Source organism: Rhamphochromis longiceps, linkage group LG15, assembly GCF_057381845.1.
Source record: "Rhamphochromis longiceps isolate RC_006_pf linkage group LG15, R_longiceps_female_GT1.1, whole genome shotgun sequence".
Taxonomy (NCBI): domain Eukaryota; kingdom Metazoa; phylum Chordata; class Actinopteri; order Cichliformes; family Cichlidae; genus Rhamphochromis; species Rhamphochromis longiceps.
In genome coordinates this window covers 7,940,491-7,954,110 of record NC_140571.1, presented here as the reverse complement: position 1 = coordinate 7,954,110, position 13,620 = coordinate 7,940,491, and the positions used below count along the sequence as shown (strand labels likewise).

The 13,620-nt window shown below is 38.4% G+C and overlaps 1 protein-coding gene across 2 annotated transcripts in view; it reads right to left on the bottom strand.

Moving 5' to 3' along the window:
* The window catches only part of nbas (NBAS subunit of NRZ tethering complex), a 181,506-nt gene that overhangs the window by 111,078 nt on the left and 56,808 nt on the right, over positions 1-13,620 (bottom strand). For both annotated transcript variants that reach the window (XR_014907717.1, XM_085383241.1), the window contains exons 30-33: positions 13,068-13,145; positions 12,775-12,929; positions 6,903-7,015; positions 3,895-4,008 (exon numbers count right to left, since the gene is read on the bottom strand). Coding sequence is in view for 1 of the 2 variants with exons in the window: in XM_085383241.1 (XP_085239367.1) it covers positions 3,895-4,008; positions 6,903-7,015; positions 12,775-12,929; positions 13,068-13,145 (460 nt within the window). In the remaining variant the exon portion in view is untranslated. The remainder of the gene's footprint in view (positions 1-3,894; positions 4,009-6,902; positions 7,016-12,774; positions 12,930-13,067; positions 13,146-13,620) is intronic.

The window sequence follows — 13,620 nt, the reverse complement described above, 5'->3', positions numbered from 1 at the left end:
TCAGAGAGAAACGACAGGACCATGAATCCAAGAGACAGAAGACAAAATAGGGAAGAAGCATGAAAGACTGACTCTTTTTTGTGTGTCTGTCTATCTTATATTCTTAAAAGATGAACAGTAAACACGGGCACAGAGGCAGAGGTAAAGTTTGTGCAGTTTGTGCAGAAAAAGGACATCTTGGTTTTCACTTTTTCAGCATTGGAAAAGTGGGGGTTGGAACTAAAATGGTCAAAGTATACAAGCTTCTACTATTCATGTTTTTTTCTTGTAGTTCTCTTTCAAAAAAAAAAAGAAAAAAAAAAAGATTTGAAAGCACTGAAGTCGGCATGTCACATCTTGTGCATAAAATGGATTCCATTACCGTGTTGCCACATTCGCTAAAAATACAGCTCAGCGGTCTGACAAACATGCAGGAGATATGAAAAATACCACAAAAACATAAAGAATTAAATTGCTTTTGGTATTACTGCAAATACACTGCACAAGGATTTTTCGAGTCGAGAGTCTGTAAACGTGGTAATTCCTGAGGAATTTAAACATGACGGGATGAAGGACAGTGTAGAGTCAGACGACTTGAGAGAACGTATAGAGGAAGAGTGAAAATCTTAAGGAAATTAAACCTCTTTGCTGAAACGTAGTACATTAACCTTGTTTGATTTGTGACTGTAGTTTGTTGCTTTAAGTGCTGCGTTTCACATGGAAGGATTTGCAATGTGCACTGAGAATAAACACCATTTCATTTCCCATTTTCTCGCACTTACTGCACATTCATTAGCAGTCAAAGACGTGCTAGGTTATGCAAAATAATTGGACTGAAGTCTGTCCTTTGGCTCAGTCTTTAGGCATAGCTCTTCGACAACTTCAGTTCTACTATTAGTATCATGTGGATAATAGCCAAAGTCTTGCAGATATTACAAATTACAAAACATGAGTCTGACAACTTTGAAGTAAAAAAGACGTCATTAAGATGAATACCCCCTACAAGTTTATGTCAACATTAAAAGACAGATCAATGCTTTTATATTTTGCAAGACTTTCAACCAGCATGAGACAATAAACAGCTTCAAAGAGACTGACTAAGGGGTGCCTAGACAGTAGCTAAGACAGGCACAACAACTGAACATCTTAGAAGGAGAGAAGTTTTAAGTAGAAATCTCAATCTTGCAACTTCCACTTTCACAGGGGGTTTTGCCTGTTGATCCAGGGCTACGATCTATGAGACTGTAGCCTAAAAATGGGTTCATGAGATATAAAAAAATATATATATAGATATAATATATATATATATAAAAAACAACAAAAATTATTAATATAAAAAACAGATATATAAAAACAGTTATCTGCAGTTTTCTTTTTGATAAAATGGAGTTCTTTCTTCCTACCATCGCCAAGTGCTTCATCATAAGGTGTCTATTTACTGAGGTTTTCTCTCTAGTATTTTCGGTGTTTTACCTTATACAAGCTTTGAGGTGACTGCTGTTGTGAGCTGGTGCCGTACAAATAAAACTGTGCAAAAATGAATTAAACTGAATGTTCAGGGTTTTGACTATAGCAGAACACCTTCTGTAAGTATCAGGCCACAAACCATTCTGAGCCACTTGGCCTTTTGATTTCATGCACCAAATGAGAAGCATTTCTGTCACCTTAAACCTCCACAACTAGCTGCTTGTCACACTTACATATTCTACTAGGTTTCTGTTTTGACTTAATTGCCCTCCCCATAGTTATAGTTTAGAAAAGGGTGTCATAAACGGATTTTGTCCTGTCATGTATCTTTAACCAATCAGCATATATTAGCAAAATAGTTTCTTTTTTTTAACCCTGTAAAAAAAAAAAATAAATAAAAAAAAAAATCATAAAAAATAAAAAAACATAAAAAATAAAAAAAATTCATGTTTCATCTTAATTTAGGCATACAGTCAATACTACATTTACCAAAATTCCAATTTCTAAACAAATTTGGCCACGTCTATAAGAAGGTATAAATATTTATGTTAGCTTTTTAGCTGCTATTCACTGAGAATTCTCTGTGATCACACTCTAACTGCAGCCAATTCCAGTATAATGGGATTAAAAAAAAGAGAACAGAGTCTCTGTAGATCAGCTGTCGTGCCAGTCTCATAAACAACTCATTGAACAGTGAATGCACTGTTGAGACTACATTGGAGACAAAATTACCACAAAACAAAATCAAGACTTCTTCAGGTAAACTTAAAACGTATAAATAGGCTGCCTTTCCAAGGCAGCAGCAGGCCTCTTGACAAAGTTTCAAATGCTGACATACACACCTTATGGCCTTGTACAGAATCTGTCTCTTACTGTCAAACTGCATAATGCCTGACAGCAGGAAAAAAGGCAGCTTTGAGAGCTCACAAGGTAAGTCTGTTTGCTCGTTCAGTATACATACAATGCTTTGCAAAACTCTTGAGTAACCCTTCATTTCTTTTTACTTTGCCAGGAAAATGTTGAATAGAAGCAGTGGTTTATTGAAATATACAGACATAGATGTAAATGCAGTATATAAGGCAAAAACAGAGTGTATACAATTCTAACGAGTTTGAAAGTAAATATTTGTTTCGACAACGTCTCTGTTAGACAGATTTATAATTTTTTCTCCAAGCAGTCTTCAGGAATAGTTTTCCAGGCTTCTTAAAGAACACCCAAAGCTCTTTCTTGGCTGTTGGCTGACTTTTGTTTATAATTCCACACTGACCATCAACCTTCAATAATGTTGAGGGCTCTGCTCTAGGTAAGTCGATCCATAACAGATAGTGTTGCATTGTGTTTTTATTGCTTTGTGTTGTTTTTTTAATCCAGGTATTCTTTTACTACAATGGCAGTGTGTTTGGGATCATTGTCATGCTGACAAATAAAGCTGTACTAATCAGATGGTTTCTAGATTTTACTGCACGGTGGATCAAAATCTGACGACACTTTTCAGAATTCCATAAATTGTGAGAACACAGCAGACCCAAACCATGCTAGAGTCTCCACCATGTTTTACAGATGGCTCCAGACACTCACTGTAGTACCTCTCCCCGACATCCTCCCCGCATAACGACTAACTAAAAATGTCAAATTATTATTCATCACTTAATCAAACAGCTGACTTTCATTTCAGTGTCTTTTGTAATTTGGCATACCTCTGATACTCCTCACTTGGTGGGGTGTTTTTGGCCTACCACTCTTCTTTTCTCGTCCACTTGTCCAGTTACCTCAAATTTTCTAATGATCCACGGCACACCACACTGAGCTAGGTCAGGGTTTTGATGAATACTCTTTGGGAATCATCTTATTGGTGAAAGAAGACTATTTTTATACCTGTCAAACTGTGTTATCTTTGACTAAACTAAAGAAATAGCCTAAAGATACAACTTGAAATGGGCTCTTCGCTAAGTTGTCTGTAAAACACTGGTTCATCCTTTGAGGGAGGCACCTTTTTATGCTTCAATGATTAATGGATCACTGTTAAGTGACTTATCAAACAAACAAACAAAAAAAACTTTCCTCTGAAAATGATCAGGTACAAATACTGCACTAAAAATGAGTGAAAAAGCAGCCCATGTCCAAAAAAATAACTCTGAAAGCTCCTCATAAATCATGGAGAACAATTACTCAGGACCACTTAAAAAATACAAAACAATTTAGTTTCATGTTAGCAAAATATAAAGATAGTAGACCTGGCTGAGAACGTTTGCACAGTACTGTGTGTTTGCGTGCTTGCAAGCCATAAGCACACATAAATAAACCTCTTATGAAGATGGATTTTTCTTATGCTGGAAAACTGCCTCGATCTGGTTTATTGAAAATTATAGTCAAACACATTTTAGCTTGATAAAATTTAGAGTTAGAGTGCCTGATCACGTGTGAGTGTGCATGCGTGTCTGCAAGTACCTGAAACTCTGAGGAGTGAGGCCAGATTGAGCAGAGTGGTGGACTGCTTGTAAGCTGTGGAGCAGTGGGCGATGCACTCCTCTACGAGAGACAGACGGTCTGATCGCAGTCGCACTGGAGGGAACACGGAAGACAGCGGGGATGGGTTTCAGACTTGTTTTGCTAATTACTATATTCAATCTGGAACAAGTAAAGGCTGATGACCAAGTGATAGGAAATTATGAACAGTGAATGATAAAGCAGCAGATGTCAAGATGTCAAGAAAAATAATATAATGCTGTATAATTCATACGCATGTAGCCCAGCCCTAGTTCAGTGATAGACTGGTGGATACTGCTGACTTATTCTGCATAATTAAATATTATTAAAATTAGGGCGTGGATGTGTCAAAATTTCCATGTATCTAGTCAGTATTAAAATTGTATGTGGTACGTGTTGAATAGTAATTTTAAAAAAAACAGCAAAGTAAGCTTCAAAGAATAACAGATTAATGTAATTCATCCATGTGGGACCAATGACAAATTCAAGTGTCCAAAAAACAAAACAAAACTGTGTTTGTCTTCTCCTATGGGACGATTTTGCCCGGTTATACTGAAAATTGAACACATAGTTAACAAATATGGCAGTAATTGTTGGATGCAGCCACTTCAGAATTTAAAAAACAAAAACAAAAGAAAAAAACTATATAACAAACCAAAATTGGACAAAAATATTGTGTGTACTTTAAAACATGAGTATACAGCAGTCATTCACATGCCAGTGCTAAAATATTATCTTTCATAAGGCATTTTGAGTGGTTTTAATATTAAAGGGGTTCTCTGAAGCATCTATCAGACCATTAGATAGTTGAAGCATTTGAAAAAAAAAAAAAAAAGCATGAGGGTGGTCTTAGTTATTTGATTAACTGTAGAACTTTTCAATATGTTGTACATTAGGAAGCATTGTGTTGTAGGTCATAAGAATAATTAGAATATATCCCAAATACGTCCTTTAAATGAATGAGAGTCCTGTGTCTGAATCATTAAGTGTCACAGCCTTGTCCCTGTCACACACACTACCTGTGTGCCACACCACTGTGTAGAGTAGATGGTTAAGCCGCGGAGCCGTGCAGACACATTTCTTTGATTTATGACAGTAGTATTTCATTCCAATGAGTATGACTGTGTAAAAACTGAGACATATTGTGGAAATTGCTCTTATTTTTTTCTTAAGATATCCGAGGCTGTTCATCATCCATTTTGTAAATGGATGGTTCATTAAGTGTGAACGTTTCCAGAATGTACTTCTTTACACTAAAAGAAAGTGAACATTTTTTTTTATTAATGCTGTAATATCACTCGAGATCCAATTGGGCTGCATGTGGCACAGAAACTAAAACAAACTTCATACTCCAAGTATATTATTTACAGTTTAAGTTTGGGATCTCCATGTACTCCAATCTGCGAGAGATTTAGAAACTACAACAAGGCAAGCCTTTGATCTTTCACAATCAGTCTCCAGTCTTAGATATTTCATACTCATTGCATATTGTTTGACATCATTTTTCACTGATAACAACCTGCAGCACATATCATCCGCAGGACAGTAGGGAGTTTGTGCTTTTCAAAAAAACCACCTCAAACATTTTCAGATGCATTTCCATTTTTCTTTAAAGTTGTATTGAAACCCTGAGAAATGCCATCTTTAGAGCCTCTGCAGGCCTCTGTGCACCCTGCTGAGGATCTTTATGGCTTTGAATGACTTTGGGCGAGGCCTAGAGGGAATTGTGGGTAGGGTGGTTTATATGAAGCATCGCCTTAGGCTCTATAGGAGGGCTGCAGGGGACAGCCTAAGATGGATTACCTATGTTCAAATCCTTCCGACTTCATATTTGTGCATGTTTATCTGTGAGAACGGGAACTTAGAGTAGAGCTATTACTTTGAGGAGAAAACAAAACTGTTCTTTTCAGTATGACCTTGATTCAAAGCCATGAATTCAATGTTCCCCTAAGCACTGATATTGACCTAAGACATAATAATTAATGCATGCATGTGTCACAATAAAACAAGATTTTCACATTTTCTTTTACAACAGTTTCTGTTTTTCTCCATTGCAGTGCTTCATTCTTTTTTCCACTGTTTTTCTTTCATATTCTTCCAAAGCTCTGCCCTCTGCCCTTCACGTTAAGCAAGCAGTGAAAAGAAGAAGAGAAGGAAGTAGGGAGCTAGGAAAAAGAAAGAAAACCCCAGAGGTAAGTGATGAATGTAAAGAGAGGAAAGAAGGTGAGAGGGACGGAGAGCAAGAGAGGGTGGGAAGGAACGAGAGACCGTGCAATTTATGGCTCTCTCTGTCACAGTGGTTTTATACTGGCAGCTCGATTTGATGGGGGCAAAGGAGGGAGAGCACGGAGGCCTTGGGGGCAAACAACACCTCGCTGTAAAGGTGAGGCGATGAGGGGCCAAGCTGGTTTATTTTGGTGCCAAGGTTTTCTTTAAAAGGGAGGCAAGCCTGGAACCACAGATGTAGGGTGCCAGAAAAGAACGAAAGCAAGAACATGGAGGTGAATATAGATTGGTCAGCTTTACAGCTGAAGGATAAAACATTGTGTGTGTGTGTGTGTGTGTGTGTGTGTGTGTGTGTGTGTGTGTGTGTGTGTGTGTGTGTGTGTGTGTGTGTGTGTGTGTGTAAGACAGAGCGCACACGTCCAAACTAAACACTTCATTCCTAATTAGGCCATTGGCCAGATGTTGTTTGCTCAACAGTCGATCCATAAATAACAATATATTTTGATACAGTGACAAGAAACAGCAACATATGGAGGAACGGAGAACGTGACGTGACAGAAGGGAGGGAGACAGGCTGGACAGTGAGCCGAGGCGATGGAGGTGGGGAACGGTGTGCTTTAATCGTCTATGAGAACATTTGAATGTCTAACCATTTGAAACGCACCGACAACACATTCAGATACACACAAAAGCGCACATTTGAAATCTCCCAGCTTCCCAGACAGACAAACGCTTCATGCTACCTTGCAGGGGCAGAATGCTGACGTTGAAGTCTTCCAGCTGGCTGAGGGCGTTGATGAGGTCCAGTTCCTCTTGGATGGATGGAGGACAGTCTGTGATCAGCTGGAGACACCCCCTGATGAAGATAATAAGCAGTTAAAACAGCAGGGAATGACTAATAATTTGTTCCATTGCTACCCAATCATATGACCTTGTGACACAAAGAGGAAGTCTGAATTTTAGGAGTACAGAAACTTAACTTTTCTAAGCACAGAAAGTGAAAATTCAGTGAAAAGCTGATGCACCTAAAAAGTGATGTAGTTACCTTCGGTCCATTTAATCTAACAGCATTGCAGAAAACTATTGCAAAACATAACTTACCGCTTGATAAAATGAGTGGGAAGAACTAAAGGGGCTTTACTTAAATTGGTACACATTTCAGAGCTGTAGAAAAAAAGCGATTATCTAGCCTGAAGTCTGTGAAGTTTCAACATCATGATGAGAAACATGGCGACACTTTTCAAATGGATTTAAATACAAAGTCTAGACTAATTTGACAGATCTACAATAGAACAGTTTTCTCTTGAAACGCGAGCGGCACTCATTACCCTTAATAGGATTATGTAGCACATCATGCCGCATATATAACACTGAATGCGCAAATTGTGTGTGCCTGCAAGTGTATACAGAGCAAAGTAAAATATACCAGCGAGTGAAAGAGGAAGAAAAAAGCAAAATGATTAATTTGCAAATAGCACAAATCCCAGATAAAATTGCAGCTTAAGAGTTCTGACGTCAGCACCAGTTGAGCGGAGACGAGGGAACTTGTCCTTGGGATGTGTGTTCGCTCAAGAGTGTTTTACTCTCGTGGTGGGTAAACAAAGACAACTGACAGAAATGTCTCATAATCCTTGTAAGTGTAATGAGAAATGCAACCTCTACTTCTTAAAAACACACTGACTCAAAACTGTTGAGTAGAGTACACACACGCGCGCGCACACACACACACACTCTGGAAAGCACTCCACACGCAGCTCCCCACTCTTTGAGCATGGCTGCTGTTCTTGCCAGGAACAAGAGGTTTGTCCTGGCATGGATGAGAGCAGAGGAAAGGGCTGTGGATGGGCGAATGAGAGACAGAAAGAGGGCATACTGATTATGTACTCGTGCTGTGAAGTATCTCCAGGCGAGCGTGTGTGAGTGTGTTTGTGTATTGACACAGCCTTAGAAAAGACATCAGTGGAAAAAAAAAATTTTTCTATTTCGCTTTCAAGAGTCATGATGTGCTTTGCAGCATGTACACTGTGATTTCCAGATTAACTACTCTGTGCTAAACAGACACACGAGAACACAAGTTTGCAAAGAAGTTATCAATGGAGCACAGCAGCACAGACCTTGCCCTTCATTTGCACCAGAACATCAAACAGAAGTGTACTGACATCCTGGTTTTTTTCCCCATTTATCTTCCAACATTTCTGTGTCATATACACTCAGGTTCTTTCCTACTCACACGAGGACTTGTGAGAGGAGCTTTCACACGTACGACAGAAACAACCAGCAACAAAAAGGATCAAAATCATCCCTGCTGGGCCTACATCTGCCTTATCTCCCTCCTTTCTTTTTCCTCACTAAGATGTTTTAACAACTTAAGCATCAAGTCCTATCAAGACCCTACGAATTGTAGGGTAAAGACCCCACAATCTTAAAGAGACAATCAGGCAATTTCCTATCAGCAGCACTTGGTGAAGGCAGAACTTCCTTTTAACAGGAAGAGGCTTCCAGCAGAACCAGCAGAGCCAGGCTCATGGAGAGGCAGCAATCCCCGCTTAAGGGTTGAGGGGAAAGAGAAGGTAAATGGTGAATGGACTGGCTCCTATACAGCGCTTTTCTACTCAGCATGAGTAGCAACCATTAAAAGTGCTTTATACATCCATACCATTCATACATTCACATCTACTCACACAAGCATTTTTGCTACGCCTTTTTTCTGCATAGGTGATTTCTATCTAACATATATGGCATTCAGACTCCAGCAGCCACCAATCTCCCAATTAGTAGATGACCTGCTCCTGAGCTACAGGAGAAAACACTGGCAGCCACCAGTACAGTTTTACCTAGATACATTAGATCCACTAGCCTAGATGCACCCATGGTATACATTTGAAAATTCTAATTGATTTTCAGAAAAGTTGACCTCTAACCTCGACCCTGAGTTCAAGATCATTGAGATTCAAACTTGTTTCAGTTTTTTAGTAGCTAAACGTATGCCATCAATTTAAAAAAAAAAAAAAACCCAGGTGACTACATTCTTCATTTATCACATTCACAAGATTTTTCAGAAAACTTTACATCTTCATCTGACCTTGATGTCAAGGTTACCGGGACTCAAAATGGTTTGAGATTTTTAGTAGATGGAGTAGAATTTCAAAGTCCTATGTCGCATTGGTCTCGAGTTATCCAATTTAAAAACTCGGGTGTCCACGCTGTCCGCCCGCCCGGCAGGATGACAACAATACCTCATCAGCCTTTTATGGCTGATGAGGTAAAAAGTAAGGAACATACAACGACAAAACACAAAAGTGTCTGCAGACTGGGGACTTCCCATTTAATAAACTTTGATACATCATCAAACTTTGATGTATGCAGACTATAACGTGACAGGTTTCAACTGCCATTCCTCATTTATTTCTTTTCACAGCCAGTCCTTCTTGGCACAGTCATGATAACAGTTGTGGGATCATACAAATACACCTTCTTCTTTGTGTTGTTTTATTCTTGCAATATGAAGCATTTTGAGCTGCATGTTTTCACAAAAATTGCAACATAACTCCATTAAATTAAGCTTATTTAAGTAGTACGACTTAAGGATCATGCTCCAGTAATATGAAAACAAGGAGATGTAATGATTTATGGAGATTAAAGAAATCCTAATTAGAGGATATAAGATTTAGGGAAAAAATTCAACAAGCTATTAGAAGTTACCTCTGGAACAATGACAACGAAGAAGTAACACTTAATGTGTTACAGGAAGCAGTTTATAAGCAGATTGGGAAAAAGAACAACATAGAAAAATAAACACATTTATTAAACAGGAGATGGGAAGCAAAAATACACAGGAAATGGAAATATTAAAGAGAATCTTTCAAAAATGCTAAACTAATATAATTAGTGGATGATAAGGAAAAAGTTTTCACTTTTAAAAGACAAAAGCAGTATGGTAACTGCTCAGACCGTTGAAGCTGGTAATATACGGGCTAAAAAAAAGCAAAAGAAGCAAGAAATCCTTTCCAAAATAAAGGATTTCTTTACTTTTAACACCCAACACTAACACTTGTTTTTCTTTTTAGTCTGTCCATGCATTTTCTGCTGCTTAGCAGGACAAGATGCCGGTCTGTCACAGAGCCCTTTACACTCACATTCACACCTATGGACAATCTGGAATCACAAATTAACCTAATGCACATGTCTTTGGACCATGGGAGTATCTGGAGAGAACCCTCAATGACACCGGAGAACGCGTCCCTCACAGATAAAAAGCTCCAGCCGGCTGCTGGATTCAAGCCCTAATCTTCTTGCTGTGAGGCACATATTAGAAATGTCATCAAAGTCCTTGTAAGGAAACAGAAAATGATAGTAATAAAAAGTAAACAGTGTTCAAAGGCATTAAAAGCACTCTGAGTAAAGGATGATTTTTTTTTTCCAAATTAAGCCAGCTAATAACAGCTGAATAACTTTCATAAGCCCTGCAAAAAAAGGAGCAGGGATACCCTCAGATGACCACAGTGAGTCCTGCTCATGAAGGCTCACATTTCTTTTGAAGAAGATCAAAAAGTGTTTACCTCAAGCGAAGCTGACCGACCATACTGATCAAATTTAGATCAAACCAGTTTTAAATGTGGCAGGTTAGTGTTAAGTAATGTTTCACTTTGTATTTAGATTACGCAGCCTCAACAGCAAATATTAATGCTAAAAAGCATTCGGGTCACTATGATGGTCACTTAGTGGAAATATTGTACTCAGCCCTAACATGGTGTCTAACCAGATATTTACTCTGGATGGATATGCCTTTCAATGTACATATTAAACAAATATGTAGGACGTCTTTCCTGCAATTACGTAATATCCAATTCATTCACCTTTTTACAGTCCCTGTGTGTTCAGACACCATTCTCTGTTTAAGCAATAGTTAATATTATTCTTCCACACTACTTTGTCCTGTCTCCCTCCCTTCACCCTGACCTTCCCCGTCTCTTTGTGTTAAAAGTGAGTTTTTCCTCCCCACTTTTGCCAAGTGCTTGCTTATAAGGGGCTGTCTGATTGTTGGGGTTTTCTCTCAATTATTCTTGAGTCTTTACCTTACAAATATAAAGCACTCTGAGGTGGCTATCGCTGTGGTTTAGTGCTATATAAATAAAATATATATAAATAAAACTGAAATAAAGAAGATTTTAAAAACAAAAAACTAATTCAGTCTATAGACTCGGGGTCTCCTTCGTAAAAGTTGTCCGAAAAACTGCATCACTTAGCCGTCTGCACCCTGATCGGCTCAAGTTACCATGGTGACTGTGCCCTTCTAAACTGCTCGTTGCTCTGCCAATGCTAGCAGCTAAATTTCTTTGTTGTTTTATCACTGCAAAGGATACCCTTTTTTATATTTTGCATAATTACAAATATTTATTTTATATATATGTAAATTCATTCATGTACTAATCTGTTTTATCATGTTTGTTCTTTTCTTTCTTTATCTTTCTGTGTGTTTATTCCCAGAAAATTATGATGCAAAGATTTTTATCGGTTTCAGGGGATCCCCATGTTATTTTAAGTCGAGTCTCTTTGTCCTTCTGCCCGTTGCTACTGACCACACTTGTTTAGGGCAAAGTCAGGTGTAGTTTGTTTAACTGTCCTAGTGCGTGTCTTATTTAGCACACAGGGTAAAATGTGTGTCTGTGGAACAGTTATTTTAATCTAAAGGACACAGTCTGACCATTAGTTGGTGGGCAGCCAGTATGTGTGGACTATTAATTTCAAAGCACCACAGACATTTAACACACCATGTTTTATCCAACACCCTCACCCAAATAACGCACACGTGCACAGATTTACATGCACACACAGTGGAAGTGTTACAATTGATGGTGATGTCCAAACGTGTGGAGGGGGGTCTTTGTATTAGTTCCTATAAATGAATGACGACCCAATTACTGTCCCAATTCCCCACTAGGAACAGACGGCAAGGTTAGACACCCACCGGCCCCCCTCTGAGATCAGAGGCCAGCAACACACACACATGCACATACATACACTGCTGTAAAAAGTATTGGGCCCTTGCTAATTTATTAGGTTTTTGCACTTAAACGTTTGAGATCATCAATCAGTTTTAATATTGGAGAAATATAGCCTGTTTAAATAAAAACTGTTTTTTTTAAAGGATAATTTGAATTATTTATTAATTGAGAAAATGCTAATTTCCCCATAAAAATAATAACTGGTTGTTTTCGTATATCTTTTTTCCCTACACATGAAATCATCATTTAAATGCATCTTCTATTTACTCGAGTTATATTTGTCTAATTTTACTTGTTTGAGGATCCAAAGCGTGCAAGAGTGACAAATAAGCTAAAACCTAAGAAATCATTAGGGGACAAAAACTCATGGCACTGTGTATACAGTTCATGTAGTAGGTGAAAAATTATAATGAGACACCATTATTTTGTTCCTGGTCATAAGTGCCATAGAAGTGCAATAACATTCACCTACCTACACAGAAGCAAACATTGTGTCAAATAAACACTTCTTCTTTTTGGTAGTTACTGTACAAGTTTTAAAATTAATTTACCTTAATACCTTAAAGATAAAGAACTGGGGAAAGGAAATACTCTCTCTTTTCCTGCTCACCTGGCCAGCCCCATGCAGGGGTCTGTTAGCAATTTGGATGAGTTGAAGTACTCCCTGGCAGCAGCCAGCACTAATTCCACGCTGTTGTCATAGGCCACCTTCAGAGCATAACCTTTACCCCGAAAAGACAAGCTGACAGGAACATCCTGACTGACCTGGAAACATTAATACGAAATGTGGGGATTAGTGAGACAGTGAAATTAATTAATTAAATTAATAAGCAGTTTAATATTCGGACAACCCAGGGTGAAGCTGGAGTGTAATTCTGCGAAGGAGCGTCTTATTTAATGTACCTTGGAGCAGTGCATGAGCTGTCCTGCCAGGCGTATGTTCTCCACTCGGCTGGAGCACAGCAGGGACTCGACAAAAACCTGCAGCGGTCAGGGAGGAGGAGAGATATTATGCAGGGAGAGGCAGCGTTTAACCGAACAAAAGTTGTAACATTGTAGCACTCTAGTATTTTATCTGAACTCTCCCTGAGAGCGGTAACATGCAGCTTAATGTGTGAATTATAGACCACAGTGTCACCGAAGGCACAAAATGAAAATGCAGGCACATTAACACATTTAATTACACGTTTAATGTTAGTACAAGTCCTAACAACCTATGGATAATGCGTGTTTTGAATAAAACTGTATATAAATAATGGACAACAAGATAACGCTAATGAGGAACTGCTCTAAACAAGCGTTCATCCCATTAGCCAGCTGAAGTGAATATTCTTTGCCAAAAAGTTTACAAAACCCACAATAAAACTTTTTGTTATGAGATCGTGATCACACTAGCTAGCTAATTTCAAGTTTTCCACAGTACAGCCTGATGTCAGTTTTGAAAATTATGAACTCA